Consider the following 22,100-nt stretch of genomic DNA (forward strand, 5'->3'; position numbering starts at 1 on the left):
CGTTAGCCAGATGCACAAGGGGATGCATGCATCTGGAGTTCGTTTGCAGTTGCTGGAAGCCCTGGTGCGCTCATTCTCTCTGTCTCTGTTTCTCTCTCTCTCTCTCCCTCTTTCTCTGTCAAATAAAGAAAATATTAAAAACATAAAGAGGCAATGACAGCACAGTTGAAGAGTCAAGGCAAACTTCTGGAGGGAGGTGATAATTTAGTACATCCTTCGAGGCTGAGTCCCCCTCCAACACCACCCCCAAACCAGAACGATGCCTTCTAGGGCCTCCGTGGATGTCGGGGAGCATTGTCCCCCACCTCCCAAGTGGAGGGCAGTGCAGCTCACTCCTCCGCAGCGGAGAGCCTGGGAGGCGGAGCCCCCCTTTCCCCGCCCACCCCACCTGCCTCTCTCACCTGGACACCACCAGGGGTAGGATCAGCATCTTCAACATCCTCATCAGTAGCTCGCCGGGGAACTGGAAGTAACTGATTTCCTGGAAACACAGCAAGAGCCGGGGTTATAGCAGATGCGGGCCGACTTCGAACTCATCATTATCTACAGCCCAGAGTGGCGGCGCACGCCTTTCATCCCAGCGCTCGGGAGGCAGAGGTAGGAGGGTCGCCGTGAGTTCGAGGCCACCCTGAAACTACAGAGTGAATTCCAGGTCAGCCTGGGTCAGAGTGAGACCTTATCTCAAAAAAATAAAAAATAAAAAAGACAAAACAGAGCCAGCTGGGTATGGTGGCGTGTACCTTTCATCCCAGCACTCGGGAGGCAGAGGTTGGAAGATCGCCATGAGTTCGAGGCCACCCTGAGACTCCATAGTGAATTCCAGGTCAATGTGGACTAGAGTAAGACCCTACCTCGTCCAGTCTGCACGCTCTGGTCTAGTACCTAGGTGGTAGGGGCCAGGAGAAAAGAACTGGCTTTGGAGCCAAACAGACCTGTTTTTTTTAAATGTTTATTATTATTATTATTATTATTATTAACAAGATGTTTCGTATGGGCACATCATGTATTGGTACCCTCTTTTTCCTTGTCCCTGCCCCCATTCCGCTAGGGGACCCTCCTCAGTGAGGTTGCAGGTATTCCCCATGGGGTTGTGATTTATGCATTATGGGAGCAGTGTTTTTTTTGAGGGGGGGGGGTTCAAGGTAGGGTCTCACTCTAGCCCAGGCTGACTTGGAATTCACTACGGTGTCTCAGGGTGGCCTCGAACTCACGGCGATCCTCCTACCTCTGCCTCCCGAGTGCTGGGATTAAAGGCGTGCGCCACCACGCCCGGCTTGGAGCAGTTTTTTTTTTGGGGGGGGGTGGGGGGTAATGCCTCTGGGCATGATGCCCCAACCTGTGGCTCTTACTATCTTTTTGCCCCCTCTTCCGCAAAATTCCCTGAGGCATGGTGGGTGAGTTTTAAGTTTTAGGTGATGAGCTCTTAGGAGCCTCTGGATCTCTGCCTTGGCAGGTGTTCAGTGTCCTGATGTCTGACCAATCCTGGCAAGCCCGTGGCCCCGTGTCCAGCTCTGTGACCTTTAAGTCCATTATTCAACCCTTGGGTTTTCCTTACCTATGACATGAGGATACTATTTCCTAGAGCCACTGGGAGGCTCCACCGAGAGACTGCACGTGAGCAGCTTCCCCGATCTATACCGCGCACCCACCTATCCACCTAAACTCCTGTCTATCTAGACTCTGCTCCGTCTATCAGACCATGTGTCAAGAGGGCAAGATAGAGATTTGTCCCTACAACCCACACTGGGCCAGGCAATCACACGGGGCACCCCGAGATGGATTAGGCATCATTCCTGGCTCTGATCAAGCTGTTTGTAAACACAATGACATGCCTCCCTCCCTTAGGAGCCAGCTTACAGAGTCTCCTCAATCCCCCCACCCCCTTTTAGCCTGTCCCTGAATGAGGCACAGTTTGAAGATGGAGGCATCACCCAGTGTAAAGGACCTCTGCCCTTTCATAGGCTGCAGATCTTTGCTTAGCCCATTTGCTGCTTATCTGAAAGTCTAGCGTAACAGGGGTCTGTTGTTTCTAAAAGCTTTGATTCATGGCCTTAACTTCTGCCAGAGTTTTCCAGAGTAGGGCCAAGCAAAAACTGGTAAACTACAGTTACCAGTCAAGTTACATTTCGGCACCAGAACCTTTTATTTTATTTTAATTTATTTTTATTTGAGACAGAGAGAAAGAGAAAGAGAGAGAGAGGAGAATGGGTGTGCCAGGGCCTCCAGCCACTGCAAACGAACTCCAGACACATGTGCCACCTTGTGCATCTATCTGGCTTAGGTGGAACCTGGAGAATTGAACCTGGGTCCTTAGGCTTCACAGACAAGCACCTCAACAGCTAAGCCTTCTCTCCAGTTCCCCAAACCTTTTTTTTTTTTTTTGGTTTTTCAAGGTAGGGTCTCTCACTCTAGCTCAGGCTGACCTGGAATTCACTATGGAGTCTCAGGGTGGCCTCGAACTCACAGCGATCCTCTTACCTCTGCCTCCCAAGGGCTGGGAATTAAAGGCCTGCGCCACCACACCCGGCTTTCCCTGAACCTTTTTATTTTGTGCCTAACATAATGGTCTGATGCTTTTAAAAATCCCCAAACCCTAGAATTGTGGTACTGTAAAATTTGTGCAGCCCACTCATTTCATAGACAAGGAAGCTGAGCTCAGATCTTAGTTTCATTCTACTATCATTGCCAATGCAACAGAAAACGATCTGATTTTTTTTTTTGGGGGGGGAAGCAAAATAAGTAACATTTATTGAAGGACTTCACGGCTTTGTCTAGCTCTAGTGGAGGGATAAACTAACAGCCAAATATTCCCTGACTGTGAAAGGCTGTGAAAAGTTGGTCAGCCTTGGGAATCACATATGGACATATGCAAGCGCTTAACCGCTAAGCCATCTCTCCAGCCCCGGTATTAATATTTCTAAATAATATTACAATGCCAGTTCTCATGTGATCTGTTCATGTGTGTATGTGTGTGTGTGAGTGTGAGGTAGGGTCTCACTCTAGCCAAGGCTGACCTGTAATTCACTATGGAGTCTCAGGGTGGCTTTGAACTCTTGGTAATCCTCCTACCTCTGCCTGGGGTTAAAGGCATGAGACACCATGCCCGGCTAGCTCTGTCTCTGCTTTGCTGGAACATTCTCCTTTGGTGTCATCCTGAGAAGACCCAGGTCCTTACACAACTACAATTGCCTCTGTTCTACCCTCCCTTGACTATAATCCAGTCCATGTGTGAAACTCTTACTGGAAAATAATTTTTTTTCTTCCATTGAAGGGTCATTTTTCTTCAGCTTTTTGTGTTGCTGAAGATATTCAAAGCCTTTCTTATATCCTATTTCTTTCTAGAAACCTGTCTTATTCCCTTGGAGCCATTTAAGATTTATCAGTTTATCTCCACTTTTTTCTGTAATTTCATAGTGTTTGATGTGCCGCAGTAGAGGAATGAGCTAAATTCCTCCCTCCCTTCCTTCCCTGTTCTGCACTTACTTTTTACCTTAAAATTTTTTTGTTGTTGTTCATTTTCATTTATTTATTTGAGAGTGACAGAGAGAGAGAGAATGGGCGCGCCAGGGCCTCCAGCCACTGCAAACGAACTCCAGATGCGTGCGCCCCCTTGTGCATCTGGCTAACGTGGGTCCTGGGGAATCGAGCCCTGAACCGGGGTCCTTAGGCTTCACAGGCAAGCACTTAACCGCTAAGCCATCTCTCCAGCCCTATTCAAAGGCCTTTTCTGGGAAGCCCCAGTGAAAGCCTTGCTGGCTTGACCACATCCAGAATGCAAGGCTGCCAGGTTAGCTTGAAGTGCATGCCTCACTGCTATCTCTGTCTCCACCTCCTTCAGGTAAACCCCATGGTCCCGAGCCAACTGGATCCTAGGCCAGCTGAAGCTGGACACTCAGGTGAGGAGGGCGTGGGACGTGACAGGTGAGAACTCCTGTGATAACATGGCCTGCAAGGGTCCTGGGCTCTATTTGGATTACAACATTCCAGACAAGCTCCATTTTGTTCTTGTTGTTTTGAGATAGGGTCTCCCTCTAGCCCAGGCTGACCTTGGAATTCACTATGGAGTCTCAGGATGGCCTCGAACTCACAGCAATCCTCCTACCTCTGCCTCCAGAGTGTTGGGATTAAAGGCATGTGCTCCACCACGCCCGGCTTTGGTCTGTATATATATATTTTTAAATTTAATTTAATTAATGGGGGGGGCGGCTGGAGAGATGGCTTAGCAGTTAAGCGCTTGCCTGTAAAACCTAAGAATGCCGGTTCGAGGCTTGATTCCCCAGAACCCACGTTAGCCAGATGCACAAGGGGGCGCACGCGTCTGGAGTTCATTTGCAGTGGCTGGAAGCCCTGGCACACCCATTCTCTCTCTCTCTCTCTGCCTTTTTCTCTGTTGCTCTTAAGTAAATAAATAAAAATGAACAAAAAAAAATTTTTTAATTAATTTTGGGGGGCTAAAGAGATGGCTTAGCGGTTAAGCGCTTGCCTGTGAAGCCTAAAGACCCTGGTTCGAGGCTCGATTCCCCAGGACCCACGTTAGCCAGATGCACAAGAGGGCGCACGCGTCTGGAGTTCGTTTGCAGCGGCCGGAGGCCCTGGCGCGCCCATTCTGTCTCTCTCTCTATCCGCCTCTTTCTCTCTCACTCTCTCTGTCGCTTTCAAATAAATAAAAATAAACAAAAAAATTTAAAAAAAAATTAATTTGGGGGGGGTGTAGGGTTTTGCTCTCTGGTCTATATTTTTTTTAATGAGCTATTCATATGTAAAGGTAAAAAGAATCATAATTTTATGAGTTTATTTTCGCCAATAGGACATCTTACTATTTTCTAAATTGCTTTTGATTTTTTTGTTTGTTTGTTTGTTGCATAAGCAATTAGATGGGCTTGCCGAAGAGATCAAGCAGAGAAATTGTGGATTTCAGAGTAAGATGCTCAGAAAGTCAATTCCTGCCAAATGACCGTCCTCAGGCTCCTCACCTCCTTCCTCTGGTTCATTTGGCTGCTTAACCCACACCGGAGCAAATCCACACACGCAAACAGACAGGGAGGAGCCAGCTCCGGCCCAGGAAGCTCCTCACGTCAATTTGGCTTTTAGTAACGGGCATTTCATTTTGTTTTCACAAAATAATCTTCCAGTAGGAAATAGGGTTTTTTGCTTGTTTGTTTGTTTGTTTGTTTAGGATAAGCAGAGAGCAGATTGCGGATTATGATTGCGCCATAGCCAATTTTGTTCCCTTCATGTCAGCGTCCCCTTGCCTGACTCTGCACAAGGCTCACACTTGGGTGCTGTTTTTTTTTTTTTTAATAAATAATTTATTTATTTGACAAAGAAAGAGGGAAAGAGAGAGAGAGAGAGAATGGGTGCACTAGGGCCTCCAGCCACTGCAAACGAACCCCAGACGCGTGCGCCCCCAGTGCAACTGGCTAATGTGGGTCCTGGGGAATCAAACCTGGGACTGTTGGCTTTGCGGGCAAATGCCTTAACCACTAGGCAATCCCTCTAGCCCCACACGTGAGCTTAAAAAAATAAAACACCTGGTCTGGAAAGATGGCTTAGCAGTTAAGGCACCTGCCTGCAAAGCCTAAGGACCCATGTTTGACTCTCCAGATCCATGCCCAAAGGTGAGGCAAGCGCAAGGTCGCACAAGCCCACTAGGTGGCGCAAGTGTCTGGAGGTCCATTACAGTGGCTTAGGCCCTGGTGAGCCAATTCTCTTGCTCTCTCTCTAAAATACAAAAAATAAATACCTGAGTTGCTCCCACTCTTGTGAGAGAAGAAGACACTAAAGAGCTCTAGACAGGGGGCTGGAGAGATGGCTTAGTGGTTAAGGCACTTACCTGCAAAGCCACAAGACCCAGGTTCGATTCCCCGGGACCCACATAAGCCAGATGCACAACGGGGCGCATGCATCTGGAGTTCGTTTGCAGTGGCTGGAAGCCCTGTCTCTTTCCCTTTCTCTCTCTCTCAAGCACATAAAATAAATAAATAAATAAAATATTTTTTTAATTAAAAAAAAAAAAAAGACAGGCCAGCCGGCAGCTGGGCTTACTGGGCGAAGGTGCCTGGCAGAGGACTACTCCTTCGGATGGACACTGGCCTGGGGGATTAGAAATAGTGAATGTGAGGGCTGGAGAGATGGCTTAGCGGTTAAGCGCTTGCCTGTGAAGCCTAAGGACCCCGGTTCGAGGCTCGGTTCCCCAGGTCCCACGTTAGCCAGATGCACAAGGGGGCGCACGCGTCTGGAGTGCGTTTGCAGAGGCTGGAAGCCCTGGCGCGCCCGTTCTCAATCTCTCTCTCTCTGTCTCTTTCTCTCTCTCTGTCACTCTCAAATAAATAAAAAAATGAGCAAAAAAAAAAAATTAAAAAAAAAAAAAGAAATAGTGAATGTGAAGCACTTTCCTGATGTAGCTAGGACTTTGGCAGGGAGACAAAGGAGGGGGTGAGGTGACATTCAGTAAGCACTTACTGTATACCAGACACTGGTATACGCACTGTCTACTTTTCACATCAACTCTAGAAGACATATATATATATATCCATATATATATATTGGTTTTGTTGAGGTAGGGTCTCACTCTGGCCCAGGCTGACCTGGAATTCACTATGGAGTCTCAGGGTGGCCTCGAACTCACGGCGATCCTCCTACCTCTGCCTCCTGAGTGCTAGGATTAAAGGCGTGCGCCACCACGCCCAGCTTGAAGACATATATTGCTGCCCAACCCCTTCGTTTAATCAGATTTCCCAGCCCTTGCGAAAGTCCTGTGTCTCCAGAATCCTTGTATCTCCCCTGAACAGCTGCCAGGGGTTAACAAGGTTTAAGATAGTTCATTTAATTAATTAATTTATTTATTTATTTTACAGAGAGAGAGAGAGAGAGAGAGAGACTAGGGGAGACAGAACTGGCATGCCAGCGCATCAGCCACTGCAATCCAACTCCAGATGCTTGCGCCACCTAGTGGGCACGTGCGACCTTGCGCTTGCCTCACCTCTGTGCGTCTGGCTTACGTGGGATCGGGAGAGTCGAACATGGGTCCTCAGGCTTCACAGGCGAGCGCCTTAACCGCTGAGCCGTCTCTCCAGCCCCGAGCCCACTCTTCGACGAGGCCCTGTCCTTGCCTATGCGCACGGCGAGTTCAGCGAGAATCTCATAACCCTCTGATCTCTCTCTCGGGCTCTGATCTAACATCTCATCCCCTCCTTGGTATCCGATCCCCCAGATGCCCTGGGGGAAAGCTCCTACCCTGCTCTTGATCTTTTCCCATTGGCCCTTCCCTCTGCAACTTGGCTGAGAACCCTCCAATGTCGGGGTGGCCTGTGTGCTGTGTTCCATCCTCCCGACTCCAAGGTCTTGAACCACGTCTTCCTTACTGTTGGACCAAGTGTTAGAAGAATTGCTATGAAACATGGCCAGCTCCTCTCCTTTCCACAGGAAGAGACCCTTCCTCAGGCAAGGCATCTCCTTGGTGGTTCCCTAGGCCTCCTGACCCCTCAACCTCACCTCCCAGCAGCCACACCTCCAGAAGGTCCATGTGTGTACACAGAAGGTCCATGTGTATACACACAGTTCTCACTTCTGTCTGTCTCTTTCTTTTCTTTTTTTTTTTTTTTAAATATTTTTTCATTATTTATTTATTTGAGAGTGACAGAGAGAAAGAAGCAGACAGAGAGAGAGAGAGAGAGAATGGGTGTGCCAGGACCTCCAGCCACTGCAAAGGAACTCCAGACGCATGCGCCCCCTCGTGCATCTGGCTAACGTGGGACCTGGGGAACCGAGCCTCGAACCGGGGTCCTTAGGCTTCACAGGCAAGCGCCTAATCACTAAGCCATCTCTCCAGCACCTCCTCCCCATCTGTCTCTTTCATTCTTCCCTGCAGCTGCCTCCCCCACCAGCTCCCCATCCTCCACTCTCTGCCTAAGAATCTAACAGATGTGACCACACTGTGCTTCCTCTCCATGGCTTCTCACGCCAGCCCCACCTCATGTCCAGTACGGGGACCCTTCAGCCTGCTGATCCCCTGCCCTCCAGCAGGTACTGAGGGCTTGGTCCACTCACCCCCAAATACTCCACAGCCCTGGGCCTCTGGTCACCTGAGTGGCCATCCCTGCCGTCCCCCATCATCCCCTCCCATCCCATCCCAGTTCTCAGCCTGGTGCTTTTCCAGTAGGGCATCTTTGCCTCCCCACCCCCACCACCCAACCCCCAAACACTTTGTGATCACTTCTGAGCCATTTTCTTGTCCTCTCAGCCTAGTCCTGCCTCTTCATCACCCCAGGAGCACCCCAGATCTTCCCAGCCTGCTGGCTCTTGCAATGGAGCATACAGATCGGTTTGGGATGAGAACACTGGGGCCCAGGGAGACAAGGTGGCTCACCCACTGGGGCAATACTGGGGATCCCCTAGGACCTCAGGCCTCCAACATCCTCCTGCAGGACACCCTGAGGGACCCCCCACCCACACACACCCCCCAAGGCACTGACCTGTGGTGAGAGGCGACGTGTTCTGAGGATGAAGCCCAGGAGGCACCCCACTATGACGGACAGTACGGACAGGATGAGAAGCCCATTGTGCCTGCACATGGCCCGGCCCCTCGCCAGGACGGCGCCCAGCACCATGCTGACCCCGGGCCGCTGACAGCATTCCATGCACCGTGGGCAGCGGCTGGGATCTGGCGGGTGCTGAGGGCACAGGTCCCTTCTCCGCACACACGAGTGGGCAGGATCCTAAGCACCAGGGCCCAACCCCACAGTCATGGCCTGTGCGGCTGCCCAGAGAGGGAAACCACAAATCCTATTACCAGACTGCATCATTAGGATCTGGGAGCAGATTAGGAGCTGGGAAATTAGAGCGGGCCACGTGGTCTGGGCGTTGGGACCTCCAAGCCCAGTCCTCTGCTTATTAAACAGACCAGGGGACCACAGCCTGGTGGTCCATCTGTTTGAGTGGTTTGACTTCTATCCCAACTTCATTCCAGAAAAAAAAAAAAGAGGCAGGGTGGGGAGGGCTAGAGGGATGGCTTAGTGGTTAAGGCGTCCGCCTGCAAGGCCAAAGGACCCAGGTTGGATTCCCCAGGACCCACGTGAGCCAGACACACAAGGGGGCGCATGCGTCTGGAGTTCTTTTGCAGTGGCTGGAGGCCCTGGAGCGCCCATTCTCTCTCTCTCTCTTTCTCTGTCAAATAAATAAAAAAAGTAAATATTTTTATAAAGGGTGTGATAGCGCACTCCTTTAATCCCAGCACTCGGGAGGCAGAGGTAGGGGGGCATTGCCATGAGTTCGAGGCCACCCTGAGACTACAATTCCAAATCAGCCTGAGCTAGAGTGAGACCCTACCTTAAAAAAACAAGCAAAAAAAGGGGGGGGGGCTGGAGAGATGGCTTAATGGTCAAGGCATTTGCCTGCAAAGCCAAAGGACCCAGGTTCGATTCCCCAGAACCCGTGTAAACCAAATGCACAAGGGGGTGCATGCATCTGGAGTTCATCTGCAATGGCTGGAGGCCCAGGTGCACCCATTGTCTCTGTCTCTCTTTCTCAAATAAATATATAAAATATATTTTTTTTCTCAATTTTTATTAACATTTACCATAATTATGGTAATACCTCCCCCCCCCCCGCACTTTCTCCTTTGAAATTCCATTCTTCATCATATTACCTCCCCATCTCAATCACCACGGGATAATTAAAAAATTAAAATAAAATAAAATAAAAATGAAAAAGGGAAAACAAGGCAGTAAGGTACCAGGCATCACCAACCTTAATTATTATTGTTTTTAAATATATATTTTATTAGTTAATTAATTTATTTAAGAGAGAGAGAGCACACAGGGCCTCCAGCCACTGCAAGCAAACTCCAGATGCATGGGCCTCCTTGTGTATCTGGCTTATGTGGGTCCTGGGGAATCGAACCTGGGTCCTTTGGCTTTGCAGGCAAACGCCTTACCCGCTAAGCCATCCTTTCAGCTCCACCAAGCCCTGAACTAAGGTGGCTTGCGGAAGGAGTGAACACTGTGTGCCAGACCTGCTCTGGGTGCCATGCCTACTGGTGCCAACTACGGACACTCATCCCCAACACCCTGGAGTCCTAACCCCCCATGTCATGAACAGCCAGAGCCTCAGCCACGGTTGCCGGGCTGAGGTAGCAGAGTGGGGTTCAGAGGGCAGGGGGTACTTAGCACTGTGGGGATTGTACACTTGAGTTCAGCAGCCCTGATTCCAGCCTTTTATTTTATTTATTTTTTTATTTTTTTGATTTTTCGAGGTAGGGTCTCACTCTGGTCCAGGCTGACCTGGAATTAACTCCGTAGTCTCAGGGTGGCCTCGAACTCTCGGTGATCCTCCTACCTCTGCCTCCCGAGTGCTGGGATTAAAGGCGTGCGCCACCACGCCTGGCCTGAATGTGATTTTTATTTATTTATTATTATTATTATTACTATTTTTTTTTTTTTTTTTGGTTTTTCGAGGTAAGGTCTCACTCTAGCCCAGGCTTACCTGGAATTCACTATGTAGTCTCAGGGTGGCCTCGAACTCATGGATCCTCCTACCTCTGCCTCCCAAGTGCTGGGATTAAAGGCATGCGCCACCACGCCCGGCCTGAATGTTATTTTTATTTATTATTGCGTGTGTCTGAGCGCATGCATAAGTGCCAGAATGTACGTGTGGCTGTTAGAGAGGAAAACCTTGGATTGCTGATCCTCTAGTTCCACCTTGTTTTGAGCCAAGGTCTCGTTTTGCCCCTGGGAAGAAGGCCAGACCAGCTGGCCTGTGAACTTTGGAATTCCTACGACATTTTGCCTCCTTCTGCATGGAGCACGTTGGGATTGTAGGTGCACGGGTCACTTTATGTCTGCGTGCTGGGGACTTGAACTTTGATCAGCAAGCTCATGGAGCAAACGCCTTTAACCACTGAGCTATCTCCCCAGCGCTTCCCCTTTCCCCCAAGTCTGTCATTTTTAGAGATAGCAAAAGCTCAGGACATCTGCATTGAATCCTCCCGTCCCCACTTGCTGGCCATGGGACCCTGGACAAGCCATTCTGCTAGGTAGGCTCGTAATGGCCTTTGCTAATGCCAACAGACCAATACATTTACGATGTCTGTGGATTCTTCTTTTCTTTTTGTTTGTTTGTGTTTTCGAGGTAGGGTCTCATTCTGGCCCAGGCTGACCTGGAATTCACTATGTCGTCTCAGGGTGGCCTCGAACTCATGGCGATCCTCCTACCTCTGCCTCCTGAGTACTGGGATTAAAGACGTGGGCCACCATGCCCAGCTCAGATTCTTGATTAATGAATTTAAAGAATTAAATCCATAGACCAGAGGGTTATGATTTAGACTATTAGATTAAAGAGAAGAAAAGTACAGAGAACTCAGGCCACGTGGAAGGCAGGAAGGAATGGAGAGCCCATGTTGGAGTAGGGATCCTCCCATCTCAGCCCGGGAGGGACCTGGAAGTTCAGGAAAGGTTAAAAAAAAAGTTGGGGCTGGAGAGATGGCTTAGCGATGAAGCGCTTGCCTGTGAAGCCTAAGGACCCTGGTTTGAGGCTCAATTCCCCAGGACCCACGTTAGCCAGATGCACAAGGGGGTGCACGCATCTGGAGTTCGTTTGCAGTGGCTGGAGGCCCTGGGGCGCCCATTCTCTCTCTCTCTCTCTCTCTCTCTCTCTGTTGCTTTCAAATAAGTAAATAAATAAAAATAAACAAAAATAAATAAATAAAAATTGCTGGGCATATTTTTATTTATTTTCGAGAGAGAGAGAGAGAGAATGGTCATACCAGGGCCTCCTGCCACTGCAAAGGCACTTTATACATCCGGCTTTACATGGGTCCTGGGGAATCGAACTGAGGTTGTTAGGCTTTGCAGGCAAGCGCCTTAGATGCTCAGCCATCTCTCTTCAGCCCTGAGGTTCAGGTGTAACATGCATAGCTAGGCAGTTCTGGTTCAGGTGTGGTCCAGCCCTTCACTGACTGACCATTCACAGTGATAGTCACTGCTCCAGCCTCTCCCAGAAGGTTGTCAGCCCTGTGGTAAATCTCTTCCTGGGAGATATATTCGGACTGGTATCAGGGTTCAGCGTTTTCCTTCTCTATGTGAGATTCTGGGGGAAATTTCCAATTCCTTGGGGACCATTGTTTCAATAGTCTGATAGCTATGGGAAGGGGCACAGAGTATCTGTACAATATCTTTAAAAAAAAAATATTTTTAGGGCTGGGAGGATGGCTCAGCAGTTAAGGTACTTGCCTGCAAAGCCAAAGGACCCAGGTTCGATTCCCCAGGATCCACATTCGTTTGTAGTGGCTGGAGGCTCTGGTGTGCCCATTCCCTCTCTCTTTCTCTCTGTCTCAAATTAATAAATAAAAACAGGAGTGCCAGGAGTGGTGGCGCATGCCATTAATCCCAGCACTTGGGAGGCAGAGGTAGGAGGATCGCCGTGAGTTCGAGGCCACCCTGAGACTCCATAGTGAATTCCGGGTCAGCCTGGGCTAGAGTGAGACCCTACCTCTTAACAGAAAGAAAGAAAGAAAGAAAGAAAGAAAGAAAGAAAGAAAGAAAGAAAGAAAGAAAGAAAGAAAGAAAGAAAGAAAGAGGAGCATCACTTTTCTAGGGCTGATGCAAAATTCCGCCCAGAAGAGAAAATGTATGCCGGCGGTGGTGAACCGTGATGTTCTGAAAGGAACCAGGATCAGCATTTTGGAGGGAGGGGTTCCTTCCTGTTGTTTCTTGCGGCCTAGCCTTTAAAACCAGAGGGAATTAACCATCCTGTGTAGCTGGGAATCCGTAATCCCATTAGGGCCACTCCAGCCGCAGCAGGGAGCAGGCTGGGGCTGAGGTGCATGGAGCTGTGACAGGTCAGGGGGGTACCCAGGGGGGCCTCCTCCAGACAGGGAGGAGGGAGCAGAGGTGGCCGGGAACAGGCTGGGCTCAAGTCCCAAATTTAGTCAGCTTGTCACCGTCTCTGTGTCTCTGTCTTGTTCTTTAGAAAGAGAGAAGAAGCCGGGCGTGGTGGCGCACGCCTTTACTCCCAGCACTCGGGAGGCAGAGGTAGGAGGATCGCCGTGAGTTCGAGGCCAGCCTGAGACTCCAGAGTGAATTCCAGGTCAGCCTGGGCTAGAGTGAGACCTTACCTTGAAAAAAGAGAGGAGGGCGGGGGGAGAGTGGGGCTGGAGAGATGGCGTAGTAGTTAAGGCACTTGCCTGAGAAGCCTGAAGACCCAGGTTTGATTCCCCCAGGACCCACATAAGCCAGATGCACAAGGTGGCACATGCATCTGGAGTTTGTTTGCAGAGGCTGGAGGCCCTGGCATGCCCTTTCTTTTTCCTCTCTCCCTCTCTTTATTGTCTCTAGTAAATAAATAAATAAATGTATATAGGGCTAGAGGGATGGCTTAGAGGTTAAGGTGTTTGCCTGAAAAGCCAAAGGACTCAGTCTCGATTCCCCAGGACCCAAGTTAGCCAGAAGCACAAGGGGGCGCACGCGTCTGGAGTTTCTTGGCAGTGGCTGGAGGCCCTGGTGTGCCCATTCTCTCTCTCTCTCTTTGCCTCTTTCTCACTCTGTCTGTCATTCTCAAATAAATAAATATTTTTTTTAAAAAAAGAAGAGTAGACTTTACCTTTCTCTCAGTTCCCTCAGGCTTCCTGAGATCTCAGAACCCCTATCTACTATTATTTGGCTTTTCTGCACCTGAGTTTTGCGGTGGGACAATATCCTCCCAGCCATCCCCTATTGTTTGGGGTGGGGAGGTCTCAGTTCTCCAGCAGAGTTAGCAAGGAGACCAGCCAGCCTAGCTACAGCAAACCCCTTCCTCACACCCCATTAGGGTACAATGCCCCACCACATCTCTTCCCTTAAAACCCCTCTCCTACACTGTTTTTTATTTTATTTTATTTATTTTATTTTACCTTTTGGTTTTTCGTGGTAGGGTCTCACTCTGGCCCAGGCTGACCTGGAATTAACTCTGTAGTCTCAGGGTGGCCTCGAACTCATGGCAATCCTCCTACCTCTGCCTCCCCAGTGCTGAGATTAAAGAAGTGCGCCACCATGCTTGGCTATTTATTTATTTATTTATTTTATTTTTTGAGGTAGGGTCTCACTCTAGCCCAGGCTGACCTGGAATTCACTATGCAGTCTCAGGGTGGCCTCGAACTCACAGCAATCCTCCTAACTCTGCCCCCACCCCCCAAGTGCTGGGATTAAAGGAGTGCACCACCTCGCCTGGTACTCCCTTTCTTTAAATTTTATATATATATATGTATATATATATGTATATATATATGTATATATATATATATGTATGTATATGTATAATTTATAATTTAAATATATATATGCTATTTATTTTAAAAAATATTTTATTTTTATTTATTTATTTATTTGACAGAGGGAGAGAGAGAGACAAAGAATGGGTGTGCAGGGCGCACCTCGAATCAGGTCCTTAGGCTTCACAGGCAAGTGCTTAACTGCTAAGCCATCTCTCCAGCACCCCCCCATTTTTTTTTTTGTTTTTTTGGGGCAAGCTCAACAGGTTGGCTGTTTTATTTTTTATTGTGTTTATATTTGTATTCATATTTTATTTATTATGTTACTTTGTATTTATTTATTTTATTATATATATATATTTATTTGTTTGTTTGTTTGTTTGTTTGTTTGTTTTGTTTTTCGAGGTAGGGCCTCACTCTAGTCCAGGCTGACCTGGAATTCACTATGTAATCTCAGGGTGGCTTTTAATCACAGAGATCCAGGGCCTGTAGCCACTGCAAACAAACTCCAGACACATGTACCCCTTATGCATCTGGCTTAGATGGGTCCTGGGGAATCGAACCTGGGTCCTTTGGCTTTGCAGGCAAATACTTTAACCATCAAGCCATCTCTCCAGCCCTATTTCCATTTTTTTAAATGAGAGACAGAGACAGAGAATAGGTTTCCTGGGGCCCCTGGCCCCTGGCCACTGCAATCAAACTCCAGATGTGTGTGTACGCATGTACTTGCATCACCTTGTGCATCTGGATTACGTGGGATCCGAAGAGTCAAACATGGGACCTTAGGCTTCACAAGCAAGTGCCTTAATCACTAAGCCATCTCTCCAGCCTCAAGTCCACTCTTTCTGAAATCTCGATTACTGGATCAGGAGGTAGGTCCAGACTGGTCTAGTGAGATCATGGCCTGGTGGGAGAGGGAAGGCCTGAGATTCTCACAGGCTTGGGTTTTCAACTGAGGTTCAGGTTAAGCCCTTATGTGTGCCATGAAATAGGTAACTTCCTTTCAACCTCCCTATGTGTTATTGATTGTGGAAATCCCTGAAGTCCCCAAAACAATACAGCCCCTGCTCTTGATCGCCCACAGGAAAGAACTAGTTGGAATGACGTGCTGCTGAAGCCACCATGTGGCCCTGGGTGCTGGGTATAGAGAAGGAGGCGAGAGCTGAGATGGACGCTTCCGCCCTGTTGGCAATTACACAATACCAGAAGGTGCTATTGGGGCTCAGGGGAGTCTCCCCAGGTCTGTGAATCCCAATCTTTGAGTTCTCACTTTTGTTTTAGGCAAACCCAACAGACTGGCCTTTCTATGAGAGAGAGAATTGGAGCACCAGGGCCTCCAGCTGCTGCAAACAAACTAACTCCAGATGCATGCACCACCCTTTTTAAATATATATACAGCTTCCATAATTATAGACAATAAACTATGCTAATTCCCTCCCTTCCCCACTTCCCACTCTCCATCATATCCCCTCCCCCTCTCAATAAGTCTCTCTTTTTCATTTTGATTAGGCTCTCCGGGCATGGGCAGCAGAACACAGGCAGCCCTTAGGCCAGTTCCAATAAAGTTCTCTGTTGTCTTTCCTTCACATTTGAAAACTCACACGCCAACACAATTCTCTCTGCACTCAGCATTTTCAAACTCTCACCAGAATAGCCCCACAATCCTGGAATTAACACACTGTTTGGCTTCTTGAGTCCCAAGTACCAAATCCATACATATTCCTCCAGCACGTAAGTTCCGAAAGACAGCCGGGCGTGGTGACGTACGCCTTTAATCCCAGCACTTGGGAAGCAGAGGTAGGAGGATCGCCATGAGTTCGAGGCCAGCCTGAGACTCCATAGTGAATTCCAGGTCAGCCTGGGCTAGCGCAAGATCCTACCTCGAAACAAACAAAACAAACAAACAAACAAACAAACAAACAAAAAACAAAGGTCCTAAAGACCAAAATCCACATGGTCAGATTCATCATGCAGCAATACCCCCAACTCTCTGGTACCAAATTTCTTTCTTTTTCTTTTCCTTTTCTTTTTTTCTTTTTAAGATTTATTATTTATTATTTATTTATTTATTAGAGACAGAGAGGGAGAGAAGGAGAATGGGTGCGCCAGGGCCTCTAGCCATTGCACATGAACTCCAGACGCATGCGCCACCATGCGCATCTGGCTTAGATGGGACCTGGAGAATCGAACCTGGGTCCTTAGGCTTCACAGTCATGTGCTTTAACTGCTAAGCCATCTCTCCAGCCCTGGTACTAAATTTCCATCATAGGCAGTTCCATGATGCTGGGATGAATATCCAGTGAAACAGTTTTATGGGATTTCTTTCAAGCTTACAGATTCGGGGAAAGTTTCATCTATGGTACAAGAAACTGGTTGGTTCCAATTCATAAATCCAAGCAGCGAGAGAAACCACCACCAGCCAGGAGACAGCAAAAAAAGTAGTAAGCAGAGATCCCCTCCGCCCCCAGAGCTCAAACTGCTCTCTTACACCTTGAGACTGGAGTTCAGAACTGCCCCCCCAACCCCCCAACCACCCCCCATAACACCGTCAGCTCAAGATCCAAATCACAAGTTTACTTTTAACACCTATGTCAATGGATGGTGTGGGGGAAGAGACACAAGATCAAACTACAAGTGGAAAAGTACTTACTCACTACTACTTGGGAGGCCTGGGTTAAAGGAACACCGTGAGTTCGAGGCCACCCTGAGATGACAGAGTGAATTTCACGTCAACCTGGGCTACAGGAAGACCCTACCTTGAAAAACCAAAAAAAAAAAAAAAAAAGAATTAGAAGAGAGCTAAACTTCCTTTTCTTGATCCCAGCACCACAAAAATTTAAGTTCTAGTTAGTTCTGTTCTTGTTTATGGACTATGTTTTAGTCTCATACTCAATACTCTTTTGCCTAATCAATGACTAAGAATATTGTTTTCTAAAACATCTGTAGTTTTACCTCTGATACATTTTGAGTGTCTTTTTGGAAAAACTGTCTTATTTGTTTATTCAAACATATGTATGTATCACCAGATGCATGTGTGAATTTGCATCTAGCTTTTCCATGGGCGCCGGGGAATTGAACCCCGGGCTGGCAGGCTTTGGAAGCAAGCACCTTTAACTGCTGAACCGTCTCCACAGCTCCTTAAGTCTATTTTTTTTTTAATTATGAATATCGGTTTTGTTGATTTAGGCTAGAGAGTGACAGAGGCAGAGGAATATGGAGAGAGAGAGAGAGGGAAATAGAGAGTGAGAGCGAAAATGGTCTTGCCAGCGTCTGTAGCCACTGCAAGTGGACTCTAGGTGAATGCGCCCACTTCCCCTCTGGCTTACGTTGTTTCGTGAGAATCGATCCTGGATAATCGGCTTGCAGTCCAATGCTTTAAATGTTTTGCCATCTCTCCAACCCCATTATATTTCTTTTTTGTTTGTTTGTTTGTTTGTTGGGTTTTTTTTTTTGAGGTAGGGTCTCACTGTAGCCCAGGCTGACCTGGAATTAACTCTGTAGTCTCAGGGTGGCCTCGAACTCATGGTGATCCTCCTACCTCTGCCTCCCGAGTGCTGGGATTAAAGGCGTGCGCCACCACGCCCGGCTCAATCCCATTTTATTTCTTAAACAGGGCGTCACTGTTGTCCAGGCTGAGTTGGAGTTCACTCTGTCGCCCAGGATGTCCTCAAGATCATTTTGCACTTCTAAATTCTGGCATGAAAGTCCTGTGGGACCATGTCCTTTTCATGGCAAAGTTGAAAGTTTCAACTGGGACCGATTGTTTGCTTTGTTTCTTGAGGTAGGGTCTTACTGTAGCCTAGGCTGACATGGAACTCACAATGGAGTCTCAGGGTGGCCTCGAACTCATGGCAATCCTGCTACCTCTGCCTCCCGAGTGCTGGGATTAGAGGCGTGCACCATCTCATCAGCTCTTGGAGTCATGTGTGTTAAGGATCTTAATAAAATTTTGCATGTAGATATCTAATTATTTTAGTCCTATTTTTTTTAAAGTATTTTTTTGTTCATTTTTTATTTATTTATTTGAGAGCGACAGACACAGAGAGAAAGACAGATAGAGGGAGAGAGAGAGAGAATGGGTGCTCCAGGGCTTCCGGCCTCTGCAAACGAACTCCAGACGCGTGTGCCCCCTTGTGCATCTGGCTAACGTGGGACCTGGGGAAGCGAGCCTCGAACCGGGGTCCTTAGGCTTCACAGGCAAGCACTTAACCGCTACGCCATCTCTCCAGCCCTAGTCCTATTTTTTAAAAAAACTTTATTTTTCCTATATGTGGTGGCTCACGCCTTTAATCCCAACACTCAGGAGGCAGAGGTAGGAGGATCACTCTGACTTCAAGCCTAGCCTGGGACTACAGAGTGAATTCCAGGTCAGCCTGGGCTAGAGTAAGATCCTACCTAAAAAACAAACAAACAAACAAAGGTTTCTTTCTGATAACCCTACTGTGGTCAGAGAATAGAGTATACCATAGTCACCCTTTGAGGTTTGTAGGCACTTGCTTTCAGTGACTGCTATCTAGCTAGTCCTGCTAACCCCTGTTATTTTATTTACTATTGAGTTATTGGTTTTTTGAGGTAGGGTCTCACTGTAGCCCAGGCTGACCTGGAATTCACTACGGAGTCTCAGGCTGGCCTTGAACTCACGGCCATCCTCCTACCTCTGCCTCCCGAGTGCTGGGATTAAAGACGTGCGCCACCACACAGGGCTGTTATGTTATTTTTTATGAGAGGAAAAGAGAGAATTGGCATACCAGGGCCTCTATCCAATAGAAACGAACTCCAGATGCATGTTCCACCCTGTGTGCATGCATCACCTTGTGAGTCTGGCTTACATGTGTTCTGGGGAGTTGAACCTGAGTCCTTAGCCTTTGCTGGCAATTGCCTTAACTACTAAGCCATCTCTCTAACCCTGTTGTTACTTTTTAAATTTTTTTCTTTATTTTTCTTTTTTTTTTTTTGAAATCTACAGATCATACGGAAAGGGAAAGAGGCAGAGAGAGAGAGAGAGAGAGAGAGAGAGAGAGAGAATGGGCACATCAGGGCCTCCAGCCACTGCACATGAACTCCAGACGCATGCACCACCTTGTATATCTGGCTTATGTGGATCCTGGGGAATCGAGCCTCAAACTGGGGTCCTTAGGCTTCGTAGGCAAGCGCTTAACTGCTAAGCCATCTCTCTAGCTCCCTGTTGTTACTTTTTAATATTTTATTTATTTATTTGAGATACAGAAAGAAAGAAAAAGGCAGAAAGAGAGAGAGAAGGGGTACGCCAGAGCCTGCAACGTAACCACTGCATTAACTCATATAAAGCCAGACGCACAAAATGGGACATGCATCTGGAGTTTGCGCATCCATTCTCATTCCTTCCTTCCTTCTCTCCCCCCTTTTCCCCTCTTCTCCCCGTTGTAAATAAGTAAATACATAAACAAGAGACCGTGCATTTGACTATGACCACCTTGGTGACCCCTTGATTCCAGAAGTCATTCCGGTTCTCGGTAGTACTCATGAATACACCGGGTGACCTGACATCCTGGTGCTTGTAGAGCTTTGCATTGAAGAGCAGCAATCCACTTAGGGAGCCTCCACGGAGGATAAAAACGTTACATTCATGCCGGGCGCGGTGGCGCACGCCTTCAATCCCAGCACTCGGGAGGCAGAGGTAGGCGGGTCGTCGTGAGTTCGAGGCCAGCCTGAGACTCCATAGTGAATTCCAAGTCAGCCTGGGCTAGAGTGAGACTCTATCCTGAAAAACAAACAAACCACAAATATTACATTCTGTCCATACATTTGATTCTTGTCTTATTTGTGGGGAAACAAAGAAAACACATTTAATCCATTATGTATGATTATGTGGCGTGACATGTATTTGTATTGGAAAATTGTACATCTCAAAAAAAAAAAAAAAACAAACCCTTTCCTTTGTGCCTGGCACACAGTGGATGGTGCATAATTTTATGTTATTTTATTTTGTATTGACAACTTCCATGATTATAAACAATATCCTGTTGGGCACTGCCAGGCCCGGGCTGGAGCCTTCAGGAGAGGGGCCTGAGCTATCAGGCATGGCTAAGGACCCCGGGATTATAGGGGGCCGGCCACTCCCTCTCCAAGGCCAGGCACACCTGAACTTGAGCTTTGCCCTGTGACCTTTGACCCATTGCCTAGGAAACTCCTTATATGGTATCAGCCAGCAACCTTTGCGCAGCCCATGCCCCCCCACCCATTGCTTATGTGTGGAATGAAGGTTCCCATATGCGGATTAGGCTTGAGCAAGCAATGCCCCAAAAGTGATTCTTTCATGTGCTCACCACGGTTCCCTGGACACCTTCGGGGTAACCATGGCCGGCCCCAGAGCACCCAGGGGCCCACAATATCCCAGGGTAATGCTCTCCCTCCCCCCACTTTCCCCTTTGCAACTCCACTTCCCACCATATCCCCTCCCCCTCTCAATCAGTCTCTCTTTTATTTTTGATGTTATGATCTTTTCCTCCTCTTATGAGGGTCTTGTGTAGGTAGTGTCAGGCACTGTGAGGTCATGGAGATCCAGGCCGTTTTGTGTCTGGAGGAAGCAGATGGATGAAGGAGAGGACAGAATATCTAAGCTAGAAGACCAGATGGCAGATATAATACAGTCCAACAAAGAGAAAGACAAACTTATAGAAAAGTATGAGTGGGAATTTCAAGATATTCGGGACACTATGAAAAGATCAAATATAAAGTTGGAGCCACTCTGCCCGGCTCCCTTCCGGCTCTTATTTATTTTTGTTATATTATATTTTTCTTTATTTATTTGAGAGAGGAAAAGAGGCAGAGAGAGAGAGAGAGAGAGAGAGAGAGAGAGAGAATGGGTGCGCTAGAGCCTCCAGCCACTGCAAACGAACTCCAGATGCGTGCGCCCTCTTGTGCATCTGGCTAACTTGGGTCCTGGGGGATCGAACCTGGGTCCTTTGGCTTGGCAAGCAAGCACCTTAACTGTGCTAAGCCATCTCTCCAGCCCTCCCTTCCAGGTTTTGATCCAGTCAGAGTGCCGTTTGAAGAGCTGCCAGCATTGGATAGAAAGAGATGACTCACTGGTGTAATCCACATTAGGGACAACAGTTTGGACTGTGCACATAAAATGCATCAACCTACAGGCCTCACTGTACTTCTGGGCATTGCTCTGGGGCCTAGTTCTAAGCCGATTTTGTCTGGAGCTTCAAGCACCCCTTCTGCCTTCCTTATACTTTAAAATATTTATTTATTTGCAAGGAGATGGAGAGAGAGAGGGAGGGAGAGAGAGAGAGAGAGAATAGGCGCGCTAGGGCCTCCAGCCACTGCAAAGGAACTCCACCACTTTTCTTCTGACATTTTACTTATTTATTATTTATTTACTTGATAGAAAGACAGGGGGGAGAGAGTGCATGCCAGGGTCTCTTGCCACTTTTGGAGACTGGATATAGGTGGGTGCTGGGGAATCGAACCTGGGCTGCCAAGCTTTGTAAACAAGAGCTTTTGACCACTGAGTCATCTCTCCAGCCCCTGGTATTTTCTTTTTCTTTTTTTCTTCTTCTTCTTTTTTTTTTTACTTCCTTTCCTCCTCCTTCTTTTCGGAGGTAGGGTCTCACTCTAACCCAGGCTGACCTGGAATTCACTATGTAGTCTCACGGTGGCCTCAAACTCACAGCAACCCTCCTACCTCTGCCTCCCGAGCGCTGGGAAAGGTGTGCACCACCATGCCTGGCTTATTTTGTTTTTATTTATTTATTTGAGTGAGAGAGAGAGAGAAAGAGAGAGAATGGACACTCCAGGGCCTCCAGCCACTGCAAACAAACCCCAAATGCATGCGCCCCTTGTGCATCTGGCTTATGTAGGTACTGGGGAC

General features: G+C 47.9%; 1 protein-coding gene across 1 annotated transcript in view; it reads right to left on the minus strand.

The window, feature by feature from the left end:
* The window catches only part of Slc1a7 (solute carrier family 1 member 7), a 56,472-nt gene extending 47,833 nt beyond the window's left edge, over nt 1–8,639 (minus strand). The window contains exons 1-2 of the mRNA XM_045139295.1: nt 8,475–8,639; nt 402–481 (exon numbers count right to left, since the gene is read on the minus strand). Coding sequence (XP_044995230.1) covers nt 402–481; nt 8,475–8,639 — 245 coding nt within the window. The remainder of the gene's footprint in view (nt 1–401; nt 482–8,474) is intronic.
* Nucleotides 8,640–22,100: the final 13,461 nt, after the last annotated feature.

This window comes from Jaculus jaculus, chromosome 21, assembly GCF_020740685.1.
Source record: "Jaculus jaculus isolate mJacJac1 chromosome 21, mJacJac1.mat.Y.cur, whole genome shotgun sequence".
Classification (NCBI taxonomy): Eukaryota; Metazoa; Chordata; class Mammalia; order Rodentia; family Dipodidae; genus Jaculus; species Jaculus jaculus.